The sequence below is a fragment of the Diaporthe citri genome, assembly GCF_014595645.1.
Source record: "Diaporthe citri strain NFHF-8-4 chromosome Unknown scaffold_4, whole genome shotgun sequence".
Taxonomy (NCBI): Eukaryota; Fungi; Ascomycota; class Sordariomycetes; order Diaporthales; family Diaporthaceae; genus Diaporthe; species Diaporthe citri.
In genome coordinates, this window is record NW_025064849.1 from 3,498,388 (window position 1) to 3,512,403 (window position 14,016).

A 14,016-nucleotide genomic window follows, 5' to 3' on the forward strand; every position below is an offset into this window, starting at 1 on the left:
TGACTAGGTCTTATAAAACAGGCTATAAAACCTTGAGCCTTGTCATAGGCTCCTCTGAACCGTTCTTGGCTCGAGCGGTCGGGACATGACGCACTATGTTCTTGCCTCTAGAGAACCTGGATGGAAAGCAAAAAGGCGTAGATCATTGGAATGTTCTACCCCTAGATATGAGCCCGTAGGACCCTGCAGGACGAGTTCCAATATTTTGCGAGGCAATCCGTCGTCCTGAGCAAGGTGACCTTCTCTATGGAGCAGAGGGCGAAGTTCTGGTGCGGGTACGGGGAGCGCCGGGAACAATAATTTCGTCTCTAGAGGCCTTCGAGAACCTCTCACTTCTGCCGGAGTCACTTTCGACTCGGGTACGCGGGACTGAGTGACGGCGACAGTCCTAAACCGCCGCAGCGGTAGTGTCAAAAAGAAACGGAGCACAGAGAACAATCGAAAAGAAGAAAGAAGGGCAAAAGACGAGGAAAGGATGGGGGGAAAAAAGCCGCCGAAAACGAATTGATCAAAATTGAAGAGCCTCCAGGAGGAAAAGGCAAACAGGGATGGGTGTGCAATTGAGGCAAACAAGAAAAGACAACAAGGAAGACAATAACAGTCCCCCTCGAACAAAACAAAATAATGAAAAAAGAAAAAAATTACGACCGCCTGGCCATTCCCGCCGGGAAATGTGAATACGACAAGGGGACAAGCAAAACTTAAGAACGAATGACGACCTGAAAGTCAAAAGATACATCTTGATTTGGAGCGCATTGCCAGACGAAATATAAATGCCATTGAATTAGGGCATTTCAGATTTACCGAAGATTCTCCTTGCCCGCCCAAACGCTGTACAAGAGCGCGCTCTATTGGATTCTCGACAATCCAATGCCGGAGGGTATCATTGATACACACTGCTTTAAGCAAGGCGTTGAGAGTCATAGATTTCATCGACAGGTGGGTCTCACTCTCGTGTTCTCCTTTGCCTACGTAGTGAATCTAAAACCAGCAAGAGATTTTAACCCAAGTGTTCCCTGACCCTGCCCTGATCCAAGAGTGTCTTGCATGACCTTGCAGCAAATCGCCTCTGACCCACTCACATTTACTGCAGCGTGACAGTGCCGTCGGCCGAGTCCTCCATGAAGATCCCGGCGAAGGCCAGGCCCTCGTCGATGTTGGCGGCCTGCTGGCCCTGCGCGTCGGCCAGCTTGAGCACCGCAAAGTGGTACTCGCCGTTGCCCGAGTTGTCGTTGGCGACGGCCTCTGAAACCTGGGCGAGAGGGGTCTGGCCGGTGCTGTGGAAGACCTGCATGGTGCTGTGGCAGGTATGTTAGCCCTGTGTCTCACGATATGCTCCCGCCCATAACACGTGTGGTTGGGAAAGGGAAAGTCGGGTCGACTTACTTTTGGTCAAAGTCCAGGGTCACGGCGAAGTTCTGCAGGTCGGCCGAGAAGGGAGCGACGAACATCTCCTGGATTGCATCTCCAGAACGGCCCAGGACGACGATGTTGCCGCCCGTCAGGCTGGGGCTTGTGGTGCCGGTGCCGACGCGGACGTCAAAGATGCGACTCTCGAAGTCAGCCGTCTCGAGGAAGGCAACCTGGTACTCGTTGGTGGTGAGGGCGAGCGGCTTGGCCGCGTCCTGCTGGACTGAGAAGTGCATCGTCTTCTTGCCCGTGGTGGAGACGTTGTTGAGCGTCGACGCGATGCTGGGCAGCAGGTCCGCGCGCCGGAACTGGTCCTGGGGGGCCTGGCCCTCGGGCACGAAGATGGACTGGTCGTTGATGTTGATCTCGAACGCCTTGGTGTTGCCCGCCGCGTCGAACAGCGACGGCTGGATGTCCGGGAACGTGATCACGTCGCTGAAGTTCAGCCCGTCGCCCTTGACCACCGCCGACTTGAACGGGCTCGCGAGCACGTTGAAGTCCTCCGGGACGGCGTCCTGCTTGATACGGCCGTCGGGGAGCACAACTGCGCCTGCGGCCGCGCCACCAGCGGCAGCTCCTGCTGCGGCGCCTTCAGCTGCGGCATTCTCTTGTCCTGCTGCCTGTCCTGCTGCCTGTCCGGCAGCTGCGTTGCACTCGGCCGCTGCTTGACCGTCTGCTGCATTGTCTTGGCCAGCGTTCTGATCATTGTTTCCCTTGGCGTTGCCGTCAGCAGCGTTAGCAGCCTCGTTGTCTTGGTTGGCTCCAGCGTTGTTGTTCTGGCCTCCCTGCTGTGCCTTGCCATCCTTGGCGGCCTGTCCATCGGCATTGACATCGGCATTAGCATCGCCAGCGGCAGCTGCACCATCGTTGTTCTTGTTGTCAGCGGCCCCAGCGCCGGCCTGGGCGTCCTGAGAAGCCGCGGCGGCAGTCTGAGCAGCCTGGGAGCACTCCTGGCGCTGGGCGTCGCAGTCCGAGACGGCAATGTCGGCAGCGCCCGAGTTGGCCGCCTCGGCGCAGGCGTTCTTCTGGATGGAGCACGAGCGGTCAAGAGCGCCCGCGGCGGCTTTGAATGTGTCCTCGACGCCGTCGACCCGGAAGGCCCTGTCACCGCCTACGTTGGTGACCTGAAAGATGGGAAGTCAGCATGTGCGAAAAGAACGGCATGGCTCGGTGGTAATTGTCTCAATTCAAGAAATTGGTAAGTAGCTTACAGCAGGGGCGGTCGATCCTCCCACATTGCCAGTGAAGGTCTGCAGGTTGCCTATATCATATGTCAGACTAGGAATTCCACAGATATAGACCATCGCTTGATCCCTAGACATGGTGCAGGGCAGGCACAGTTCAGGACGACCCGAACTTGAATTGAGCTCAATATCCGGTGACATTCACGTACCTCCAGCAGCCTGGCGCCTGCCGAGGGGACCAGCATTGGCCGTGATGGCCAAGAATGCGTAGATAATTGCAGTGGTCTTCATCTTGTCAAAGGAAGGTCGAAGATAATATCAATTAAACAGAAAAGATCGTCCAATCGAGAAGCAAATATCGAATAGTTCAGAAAAGAATGTATGTGCCTGCACTCGGAAAGAATGTAAGATGAAGCCGATGATGATGTTGATGATGATGGAAAGAGTAATATAGTCTCATCTTGGTGGCTTGAGGCTGCTGTCTTATATACAAAAACTGTGACTTGCCCCAATTTGCCGTCGGTCTATGTGATCTCTACATATGCCATCCTAAGTCGTGAACTCTATCCGCAGTGCACGCACAAGTCCGGATGAGGAAGTCGATAGTGACTTCAAGACGTGGTTTCGTCGTTGTCTGAAGTGACGTCTGATAACTACCGAATCAGTACTCAGGGGCCGAAGGGGTGCTTCGTTGAAGATGCCAAGATAACTGTCAGGCAATCTGAAAATCGTAGTTCAGGCATTCTCAGCCGGCCGCACATGGAAGGCATGGTCCAGGGTTCGAGGTGTGTCGACATAGTTCAGCCTCACCGTCGTTCTCCACACTCACTTATCCAGAGCTATGGACAGTCTTGTGAGGCTTGGCTGTTTGAGATAGTCTAATTGGGCTGCCCAGGGGTGGACTCCAGAATGCCATCATGAGACAGGTCGCTGAGTCGAGGTTCTGTGAGAAGAACACCGAAATCGTCCAATCCCTCCGTGGAAATCTTTGGAGATAGATCAAATGTACATCACTGATAGAGGCATCAACGGCAGGTTGATCCGATGTAATGCGACTGGATGACCCGGGAGAGTGGGCGCGTTCGGGACCTGCGGCCTGAAAGCCAATCGCCGCTCTAGATGGTCGCAGCCCTATGCCCTGCGGGTTGAGGATGTCGAGGTCCGAAAAATAAGGTTGCGAATGCGCGCCCAATTTGGGTCTGGAATCATGGGGCCAGAAACGCCAGGCCTGAGGTTATTCCGAGTGATGAGACGAGCTGGTCAATGCAGGGGCTCCCGAACGCAGAGTCAGGCTTCTCACGTTTTCAGTTTCGAAGACTCAAAAGAGTCTCTGAGGCCTGCCTCAAATTCGTGTACTTGAGTATGCGAAAATGAAGTAAGGTTCATCGTGGTCTGGACTGACGGACTTCCGCGACGCCCGGGAAATGCTGCACAGCTTTGGCGGGAGGCTTACCAGGAGTTTGGACGAGAGCGATCACTCCCGTCGGACAGGCCGGACTAGTCGAGCAACTCAGGCTTCTCGTCGATCCGGGCCTTGGCAATACTCCTTCCACCGCCCTGGGCGCGCGGTTTCTATGACTACCTTGTGCTCATGTGACTATCATGAGCATGTTCGGATGAGACGAAGAAAGGCAACGGGCACACCGAATCATCCCCTGGATACCCCTTGGTGATACCTGTACCTATCCTTGAGTATCCCAACTGACTTGTGAGTGCAGCTGCGCAACGTATCACTATCAACCAGCAACATCAGATTGTGGAGTACTACAGCTTCACATTGCCAGCATAGAGAGTGACTTTTCAAACGAGCAAAAATGTCATTCTCACAGCATCCGGACACTCATCACATATTCCAACATAGCTATGTAAAGCAGCATAATTACGCATCAAAAGACATTTTATGCTCTCTGTCGCACTCAATGCCCGGCATGAAAACGATCCGGTCGTGACGGAGGACAACAGTGTATTTCATGCTATCGTAAGATTCCGTTCGAAGTAAAATTGAAGTAGATTTGTTGGGCCAAATCCCCAGAGAAAAAAATCAAAGATGGCAAAAGAATTGCATGTGAGGGAAACCTACCCGATGAAGACAATGCATCCGGAGGAAGGTAATTATGCATAAAGTTTTACACCGTATTTCGGTTTGCATATGTGCTCACCACATCGAGTGTAATATGCCTGGAGCATTTGCGAAACCGAAATGGAGGGTGCCTTGAGCGCATCCTCGGCGCCCCGGATTCACGGGTCTGATCAGTCTGCCGGCTTTCATCCCGTTGAAAAGAACCATGGCGCTTCTTAAGGTTCGGGTGGTATCACGGATGAGCTACCGAGCCCATGTTTGAGACGAGCTACTTTCAGGGTCTCCGATACTATTCTCTACATCTTCAATGGTGTAAGGCATATTCAAAGTAGCGAGAGAACAGAAAATTACACCACATAGGGCATTCGGGCCCCCGTTCTACGGAGTCACGACTGTATTGCCAGGCCTTGCAGTGTTCGCGTAAAAGGCTGTCCGGTGCTCGGCCATGCCCGAGGCTTAGCCGATGCCTCAACACAATATTCTTCGACGACGAAATTGCATTGTGTGATCGACAGATCTTGACATGAAGCTTCCACCTCGCCAACGTGCGGTCAAGTGGATTGGGGCACAGGTCGTGTTGGGCAAGCCACTGCCTGGAGTTTCAACCGAGTTGGGAGACCCAAAACATACAACTCAGCAGCAGATAAATCGTCCACAAGCAATCAACGTCTTTGTTGTGCTTCTCAAATCAATAATGAGGAATGAGAGTAGGAAAGGAATGTCATTGTCCAAGCATCTATGACGAGCAAGCCCACAAGCCTATACCCAGTCTCGGCACAATTGAAGCGAGCCTGTCAACCCCCGCTGGGCGCCATCCCCGCGCACTTCAGGGGTCTCCCCCAGCTTCCCCAGCTTCTCCAGAGTGGCCACTTTCACCCGAGTACCGTTCAAGACCATCTCCATTTCGGCCCCCCCCCCCTTGTAGCCCATAGCCAAACGACTATGACCAAAACTATCTACTATAATTCCCGGATCTCCCAACTCGTCTCGGTCCCCAAGATGCACCGAGCAACGCGGCAATCAACGCCAAAATTGGCCGCCAGTACGGTCACTGGGCGGTGGCCCTTGGTCTACTACCGACGTCGAGGTTGACAGGCGTGATATAACACGATGGAAAATAACATAAACCAAAACTAGGGCGTGTCCTGCAATGCCTTTGGACGTCGGCACTTCAATATGATGGCCCTGACCGTGCTCTTTGGCCTCCTGGCCTCCACTGCTCTCGGCCAGTCGTGCTGGAGGGACACCACCTGCAGCGCCGTCTCCGAAGCTGCGTTCCCGGGGGAGTGGGACGCCAACAACTTCGCCCCAGAATCAAGGACCGTCTCTCCCAGGTCCGTGTTGTCGGCCGCCGATGGCAGCATCATCTCGTCCTGGAACGGGTCGGCCCACCTGGCCACCAATGGGTCTAAACTCGTCTTTGACTTTGGCATTGAGGTCGGCGGGATCGTGACGCTCAAGTACACCCCTTCGTCATCGGGAGCCGGCAGTGGTGCGGTTGGACTGGCCTTTACGGAGGCCAAGAATTGGATAGGAGAATGGTCCGACTCTTCCAATGGCAAGTTCGTCGGTCCGGACGGGGCCATCTACTCCAACTTCACCGGCGCAGAGGCGGTCACTTACACCATGCCCGACGAGAAACTGCGCGGAGGCTTCCGCTACCTCACCCTGTTCCTGATATCCGAGTCTGCATCGGTGGATATCTCCTCCATCGAGCTCGAGATCGGCTTCCAGCCAACGTGGTCCAACCTCAGGGCGTACCAAGGCTACTTCCACAGCTCGGACGACACCTTGAATAAGATCTGGTACAGCGGGGCGTACACGCTCCAGACCAACGCTGTGCCCGTCAACACCGGCCGCTGGGTCCCCTTCGTCAACACAAGCTGGGTCAACAACGGCACCCTGGGACCGGGGGACACCATCATCGTCGACGGCGCGAAGCGCGACCGCGCGGTGTGGCCAGGCGACATGGGCATCGCGGTGCCCTCGACCTTCGTGAGCGTGGGCGACCTCGACAGCGTGCGCAACGCGCTGCAGGTCATGTACGACTACCAGAACAAGGACGGCTCCTTCCCCGAGGCGGGCCCGCCGCTTCTGCAGCAGGGCAGCGACACGTACCACATGTGGACGATGATCGGGACCTACAACTACGTGCTGTACACCAACGACACGGCCTTCCTCGCGCGCAACTGGGGCGGCTACCTCGCCGCCATGGACTACATCTACGCCAAGGTGCAGCCCTCGTCCGGCCTGCTCAACGTCACGGGCACGCGCGACTGGGCCCGCTGGCAGACGGGGTTCAACATGTCCTCGGCGCAGATGATCCTCTACCGCACGCTCACCACCGGCGCAGACCTGGCGACCTGGCGAGGGGAGGGAGGGGGCAGCAGCAGCAACACAACCGACCTCCCAGCGCTGTGGACCAGCCGCGCCGCCGCGCTGCAGAACGCCACGCTGGCGCACTGCTTCGACGCGAGCTACGGCGCCTTCAGGGACAACGCGACAGCGACGGCCCTGCACCCGCAAGACGCCAACTCAATGGCAGTCCTCTTCGGCGTAGTCGGCCCCGACTCCCCGACGGCACGGTCCATCTCCTCGCGCCTGACGGACAACTGGACGCCCCTGGGTCCCGAGGCGCCCGAGCTCCCCGGCAACATCAGCCCCTTCATCTCGTCGTTCGAGCTGCAGGCCCACCTGGCGGCCGGGGAGACGACGCGCGCGCTGGACCTCGTGCGCACCAGCTGGGGGTGGTACCTGGGCAACGAGAACGGCACCCAGAGCACCGTCGTCGAGGGGTACCTCGTGAATGGCACGTTCGGGTACCGGTGGAGCCGGGGGTACGGCAATGATTTCAGTTATGTCTCGCACGCGCACGGGTGGTCGTCCGGGCCGACGAGCGCGCTGACCGAGTTCGTGCTGGGGCTGAGCGTCACGGCGCGCGTGGGCAGCGAGTGGCTATTTGCGCCGCAGTTTGGCGGGCTGGGGTTTGCTGAGGGTGGGTTCGTGACGGCGCTGGGTAAGTTCCAGGCCCGGTGGGATGTGGCGGAGGTTGACGAGGGGGAGGACGGACCTCAGTATAACGCCAGTGTGAGCACGCCTGCTGGGACGGTGGGGAGGCTGATCTTGCCTGTTGTGCGGCAGGGGAGCAAGCCTACTGTGGTTGTGGACGGGGAGGAAGTCCAGACCGAGTGGTTTAGGAAGACCGGCGTGGTATTCGACACGGTTGTTGTTGAGGGCGTGGAGGGTGGTGAGCATACCATTGTGGTGAGCTGAGTGCTCTCTTTGGGACGACAAGGACCACAGCTCGGAACAGGAAATAATCGGATAGCATTGATGCACAAATGCACCGTCTATCTAAATTTGCAACTCCTTGATCGTGATCAGCGGAGGAAGGATCGTGGTGTATAAATGCTTCGCCACATCTCACCACCGACGCCCGTCATCTAAGTCCCGTGGTATCTGCAAAGGAATGACCTCTTTTTACAACAAGAGGAAAAAAACCAAACAAGCAAATGGGATATCTCTGATCACACAGTCCCGTCAACTACTTGGCCTTCTTAGCCAGCTCAACAACATCAACCCACCCCTCGGGCCTCTCCCGCCACTCGGCTCCAGCCCTCTCGGCCTCGACCCCAAACTCAATCAGGCTCTCCTCGGACGCCCACTCGCCCGTGGCCATGAAGCCGACGGGGACCTTGCCGACGGTGGCCTTGTCCGCGACCCTCTCGCCCTTCCCTGCGGCGTCCGGGCTCGCGTAGCCCGCGGGGACGTTGATGGACGGCAGGCCGCAGAAGTTGCCCAGCCACACGTACCGCATCGTCTCGATGGTCTTGTCGCCGTCCGAGATGCCCACCCGCATCTCGCCGCTGCTGTTGCCGCCCGCCTTGCCGCCGCCGTCCCGGATCCGCCACCCCGCGCACGCCGTCGTCGGCGTGATGATCAGTATCCCTGGGTGCTGCCGCCACAGGTGCGACAGGTGCGACATCAGGCAGCGCCGCAGCTTCTGCGCGAGGAGGTAGTCTGTCGCTGGGGTCGTGCGGCCTAGAGCTAGGAGGATGCTGCGCGGGAGGGGTTATGTGGTCAGCATATGTGTGCCGTCAAATTTTGGATGAGCAAAGTAGCGGCTGCAGACTTACCGGTTGGCGAAAGTAAGATTATCATATTTGGGCAACAGCGTCGCCGCATCCGTCAACACCGTCATCGCGTGCGCGAACTGACCTTCGGCCAGGAACGGAATCTGGATATCGACGACCTTGTAGCCGTGTTTGGTCACCATGGTGTCCACCATCCCCTCACACAGCTCCCTAACCGCGGGTGCGCAGTCGTTGAACCAGGCGCGGCAGATACCGAGGATCTTGGGCCTACCGGGCGTCTGCTCGAGCAACCTGTCGGCCGAGGGCAGCCTCGGGACACTGGGGAAGGCGAAGGGTGAGTCCGGGTGCGGCCGGGCGACGACCTCGAACAGCGTGGCCAGCGACTCCATGTCTGCGGCCATCGGCCCGTTGACGGCGCACGTGTTGGAGTGGTTGGCGCTCGGCCAGAATGAGACACGCGCGTGCGTGGGCTTCAGCCCGAAGATGTTGCAGAAGCTCGCAGGGATCCGGATGCTCCCGCCGCCGTCGCTGCCCAGCCCTATCGGGATCAGCCCGGACCCGATGGCCGCGGCCGTGCCCGACGAGGATCCGCCGGTGTAGTAGTCCTGATTGAAAGGATTCCGCGGCGTGCCGTAGTTGGGGTTGTTGCCAGGCGTGTCGAGCCCAAACTCGACCATGCTCGTCTTGCCGACGATGACGGCACCCGCTTCCACCAGCTTCTTGACGCACAGGATGTGATGCTGTCGTTCTCGTCAACGATCTCTGCGGTATAGTCGTTCACCGAGCCGAGGCAGCACTTGTACCCATCGAGGTCGTATTCATCCTTGATGGCGCACGGCACACCGTCGAGTGGGCCAAGGGAGCGGTTCTCGCGGTAGCGCTGGGTCGACTCATCGGCTGCCTTCAGCACGAGCTCGGCCTTGCTGTCGAAGAAGAAGAGGTGGTGAGATCCCTTGGGCTCAATGTCTCGCCGGATGAGAGGCAGTATGGCTTTTGCGACGTCGGTAGGCGTAAGATCGCCCTTCAGGTACAGGTCGCGATATGTTTTCGTCGAGTAGTAGCTGGTAAGTGAGAGAGTGTGAGGGGATGAGTCCGTCCGAGGTGAACCCGCTGAGGCTGCCGATTCCCCTGCTGCCATGAAACCGTTCCCATTTCCATTTCCATTGCCATTGATGTGGACATCTCCATTACCATTGACCCCGAAGAGAAGCCTATGATCGAGAGGCACCACCGTGGGATCGTGGAGTGGCTCGTAATCCTCGATCCTCTCGCGGAGCTTGCGCAGCGAGGAGAAGCCGGCGTTCGACCAGATCATCTCCCTGAGAGGGCGCACCTGCTCGAGCAGGTACGCTGCCGGCATCAGAATCCAACCTCGCATAGCCGGGTTCGACTTCCGCTCGGCCTTGTACGCCACTTCCGGCCTGGGGCACAGTTAGCCTGCTTCCTTCTTCTCCTTGGGGAAACGGTGGATGCATTCCATGACGGGAGGCTGTCTGCCAAGACCTGTCAGGTTGGCGGCTCACTCACCCTTTGATGGGCGCCGGGTAACCCCAAAATGGGTATTTGTTGTCGGTTGCCATCGTGCCCTATGCCGGTGTGGATCTCGTTCGACGTACCCCCAAAGCGAGAGACCTGGAAATGGCACGACGCGGACCGCTAGCAAACAAAAATATGAGGGCGTGCAAAGACGAGTTGTAGTAATAAGGGGTGCGTGCCGTGCTTGGGCACCAGGGGAAGCAGATCTTTATGCAGGCATGCAAAAAGAAGCTGGCAGCGGCGACAGAATGACGGGCCGGACGGAGCTTAGGGAGCTTCGTTCAATGCGCAGATCGGTGGGTGTGAGGGTATCTGAAACAGAACTAGGGCCGAGTCGTAGATGGCGAGCCTTTGTGTAGTCCACCTTGAGCCTAGCAGCTGCCCGTATCACAAGCCGAGGAGGCTGGACGCATAAATGAGCACAGGCTAGAACAGCAGCGGCCAGCTCGGCTTATAGGGATATCGCGGGAGGGTCCTTGCTGCGGCCACCTGGACGTGCAGGCTCGATGGCGGTGGTGGGAATGGAATTCCTGGAATGTCTGTCGGCCTGGTAAAGTTGATGCAGGCAGGGAAGTCGATGCTAGGTGCCACCAAACGGACGGCTTCCCTGTCGAGGTGAGGCTGTTCAGCTCCAACAACACGAGTGAGTGCGAGTCCCCGAGGTTGAACCCGCGGAGGGCGACTGCGCCTTGTCCCTGCCGGAGGTCTGCAAACTGCACCCGTGAACCTGTTTACTTATGATGCAATGTAGTGCCTCGCGAGTCAAGGCCTGCACACCAGTGCCTGCAATAATGAAGCTGGTGTCAGTGTTGGTGTGTTGGCGAGTTGGACAGCAGCAGCAAAGTGGTCAGCAGCAAGTTGTCAGCAGGTCGAGGTTAGAGTCAGGTCCGACGCTCTTGCAGACCTCGACAGACTTGGGCCATGGCAGTCACGGTCCGCTGGTCAGGTCATATAGCCCAGACATATAATCATAACAAGCGCTATTCCGTTCTGTCCGTCCGCACAGCACAACACAACGCACAGCATCTCGACCACACAAGAGAGCGACATGCAGCGTCGCCTTCGGGAGCTTCGGACGCCTTTCCTGGGTGGATCAAACCCCACTGACCGAATGCAAGGGTGCTGTGCAGATCTGGGTGACGCCCGCGGGGTCCCGTTGGCTCAGACGCGCCCTTCTCTGCACCAGCAGTGGCTGGATGTGACCGGTTCTGGACGGGCCCCGCGGCGATGGCTCCGTTGGACCTGGCGGGCCCTGGGAGATCCTGCTGCTGCTACCCCCTTGGACATCTCGTGTGAGCGCTCGCATGGCCATGGTGCCAGTGGCAGCGAACATCATGAGACACCAAGGGCGAGGTGGAGCACTGAGCACGAAACTCTACAGGGGCTGCATCGACTCACCTCTACCCTGATAACAATAACAGTCAGCACTGCCGTTCACACGGACAGAATAGGTACATGATTCTGAGCAGGAGAGCTTAATTCTGTACCGAGTGCCACGTAGGTCAGGCGCATGTTGGGGTGTCCCGGCCGAAAGCAGTAATGCTTGGTTGAGGCTCGCATGCCCTCCCGAGGTTCCAACGCTTGGCATTTGTGCTATCTTATTATCTACTGTGCGGAAGGTACCGTAGCGTTGTGGGGCACCTCTGGGTCATTGATCGATATCCCATCCACGCTCGTGAGCCAAGTTGGAAATTACGATGCCTCGTATAACAGACACAGAGGAGAAGACAAGCCTGGATGATGAGAAGACCCAATGGCTCGGGCCGGCACCAAACCACGGCCAACGAGGCCCCTTTCGAAGAGAACACAACCATCTGGATGACCACCCCGCGCTAAACTTGATTGGGCACCTGTCCGCCCCGGCAGTGAGCCACTCTCAAAATTGAATCATCACTTTCTGCGTCGACGCACGCATGACCGCCAAAACAACACAACGCACCGCCGATTATGACAGCACAGCACCACCGCCCCAAGGACATGAGCCCGCCCACGCACAGAAATGAACCACTGTCCTCGCCCACCTGTACTCGATCACGGCCTGAATCTGTATCTTTTGCTCTCATTTTGAACACAAACAAGACATCAGGGGCGGGAGGATGGGGGACAATGACCCAGTCCCTGATGCAGCCTCGCTGATGGGCAGCCTCGTTGTAAGTCGGAGCATTATCATTCCCATTCCATCCTGAAACAGTCTCCGGATAAAACCCCGCCTGCATGGAATGAACTCAGCTAACGCTTGCCAGGACGACTTTCGCTCTGCCCTTGATGAGTCCCTCATCATTGCTATTGTCGGTGACTACGACCTGACAGTCCAGTTCGAAGAGGCCCGTGCCATCCTGCAAGGCCTCTCCCAGGACGCAGAGGCCGAGGAGGCGTCTCGCTTCAACGCCAGTGGCGTGGACGGCGACGTCGATGTCCTCTCAGGGCTCGAAGGGCCGGCCAACACCAACTCGTCCCACTCCGTCTCGGGCTCCAAGCCCTGCACCGACATCTCCTCCAGGACCGATTTCAGCGACACCCTGTCCGACCAGTTCGAGTCGCTAGATCTGCCCAATGATGTTGATGTCCTGGCCCTGGACGAGGATGGCAAGATTGCTGAGCTGAAGGTCATGTTTCCCCTTCTCAAGGACATGGACATCAAGTTCTCCCTGAGAAAGGCCGACGGAGACTTCACGAAGGCTTGCGAGGAGCTGCTTAGCACACAATTCCTGGAGGAAAACGGCCTCCGCCCCAAGGGAATCGATGGAGCTTTCCGAGATGATGGCCACGTTGGCTACAAGAAAGGCAAGACGAGAATCTCAGTTCACCGCCAAGTTGATCACGGCCTCCTTGGTGATAGCCTAGTCAATGGTTTTCTTTCTTTCGTCCACATCCTCACACATTTGCTCGGGCATTCAGCTGACTCCACGCAGGTCGCTCCGGAACGGAAACCCCCAAGGACAAGGCCGGCAAGGCGAGGCTCGATGTCGAGTACCGCCTCAAGCCTCTGAACCTGGACGCAGAAGACAAGGCAGCCAGCAGCCCCGTCTCGCCGGCCTTGAGCGCTTCTCGCCCCCTCACCCGGCGGAGCTCGCTCCCACGGCTGATGCCCTCATCCAGCGCCTCAAACGCCGCAACCTCCGCCCCCAACACGCCCGCCGCCAGCAAGCCCACCACCGGGTGGCAGACGGTCCAGTCCGCCAAGCCGCGCAAGACCTACACCGAGCTTGCGCGTGACGCAGCCGAGGCCCGCGCGTCGACGGCTCAGTCCTTCACCGCCGCGCAGGCGGCCTACCGGCGCGGCAAGTCGGACGCGCTGTTCCGCCCCGTGGCCGGGGTGCTGGCGGAGCGGGCACGCGAGCAGCTGGGGCGGTCCAAGGCGGCGCAGAGCGAGGCGTACGAGGCACTGGTCGACGGCAACTCGTCGCGGGACCACATCGACCTGCACGGCGTGCCCGTCGCCGACGGGGTGCGCATCGCGCTCGAGCGCACGCAGGAGTGGTGGGCCGCGCTCGGCGAGGACAGGGCCCGCAGGGCCCGCTGCGGCGAAGGGTTCACCGTCGTCACGGGGCTGGGGAACCACAGCTCCGGCGGGGTGTCGCGCCTGCGGCAGGACGTTGGTGCCGCGCTCAAGAGGGCTGGGTGGAGGGTCAGGACTGAGACGGGCCAGTTCGTCGTGACGGGAAAGGTGTAGCATCGGTGGTGATGAGAGATGTGGGAAGTTTGTTTGGAT

The 14,016-nt window shown here is 58.1% G+C and overlaps 4 protein-coding genes across 4 annotated transcripts; 2 read left to right on the plus strand and 2 right to left on the minus strand.

Moving 5' to 3' along the window:
- Nucleotides 1-1,084: 1,084 nt before the first annotated feature.
- Nucleotides 1,085-2,885, minus strand: INS49_010126 (uncharacterized protein; the record flags this gene model as incomplete). Its single annotated transcript, XM_043170852.1, has 4 exons — nt 1,085-1,298; nt 1,387-2,534; nt 2,622-2,671; nt 2,804-2,885. 4 exons carry the CDS (start codon nt 2,883-2,885, stop codon nt 1,085-1,087), a joined length of 1,494 nt encoding a protein of 497 aa, XP_043025417.1.
- A 2,965-nt stretch (nt 2,886-5,850) lies between these two features.
- Nucleotides 5,851-7,947, plus strand: INS49_010127 (uncharacterized protein; the record flags this gene model as incomplete). The annotated part of the gene is made up of 1 exon (XM_043170853.1): nt 5,851-7,947. The coding sequence occupies one exon, from the start codon at nt 5,851-5,853 to the stop codon at nt 7,945-7,947; it is 2,097 nt and encodes a 698-aa protein (XP_043025418.1).
- Nucleotides 7,948-8,218: 271 nt separating this feature from the next.
- On the minus strand, nt 8,219-10,348 carry INS49_010128 (uncharacterized protein; the record flags this gene model as incomplete). The annotated part of the gene is made up of 4 exons (XM_043170854.1): nt 8,219-8,732; nt 8,811-9,508; nt 9,550-10,189; nt 10,296-10,348. 4 exons carry the CDS (start codon nt 10,346-10,348, stop codon nt 8,219-8,221), a joined length of 1,905 nt encoding a protein of 634 aa, XP_043025419.1.
- Nucleotides 10,349-12,400: 2,052 nt separating this feature from the next.
- INS49_010129 (uncharacterized protein) lies at nt 12,401-13,977 on the plus strand (the record flags this gene model as incomplete). Its single annotated transcript, XM_043170855.1, has 3 exons — nt 12,401-12,454; nt 12,548-13,136; nt 13,217-13,977. 3 exons carry the CDS (start codon nt 12,401-12,403, stop codon nt 13,975-13,977), a joined length of 1,404 nt encoding a protein of 467 aa, XP_043025420.1.
- Nucleotides 13,978-14,016: the final 39 nt, after the last annotated feature.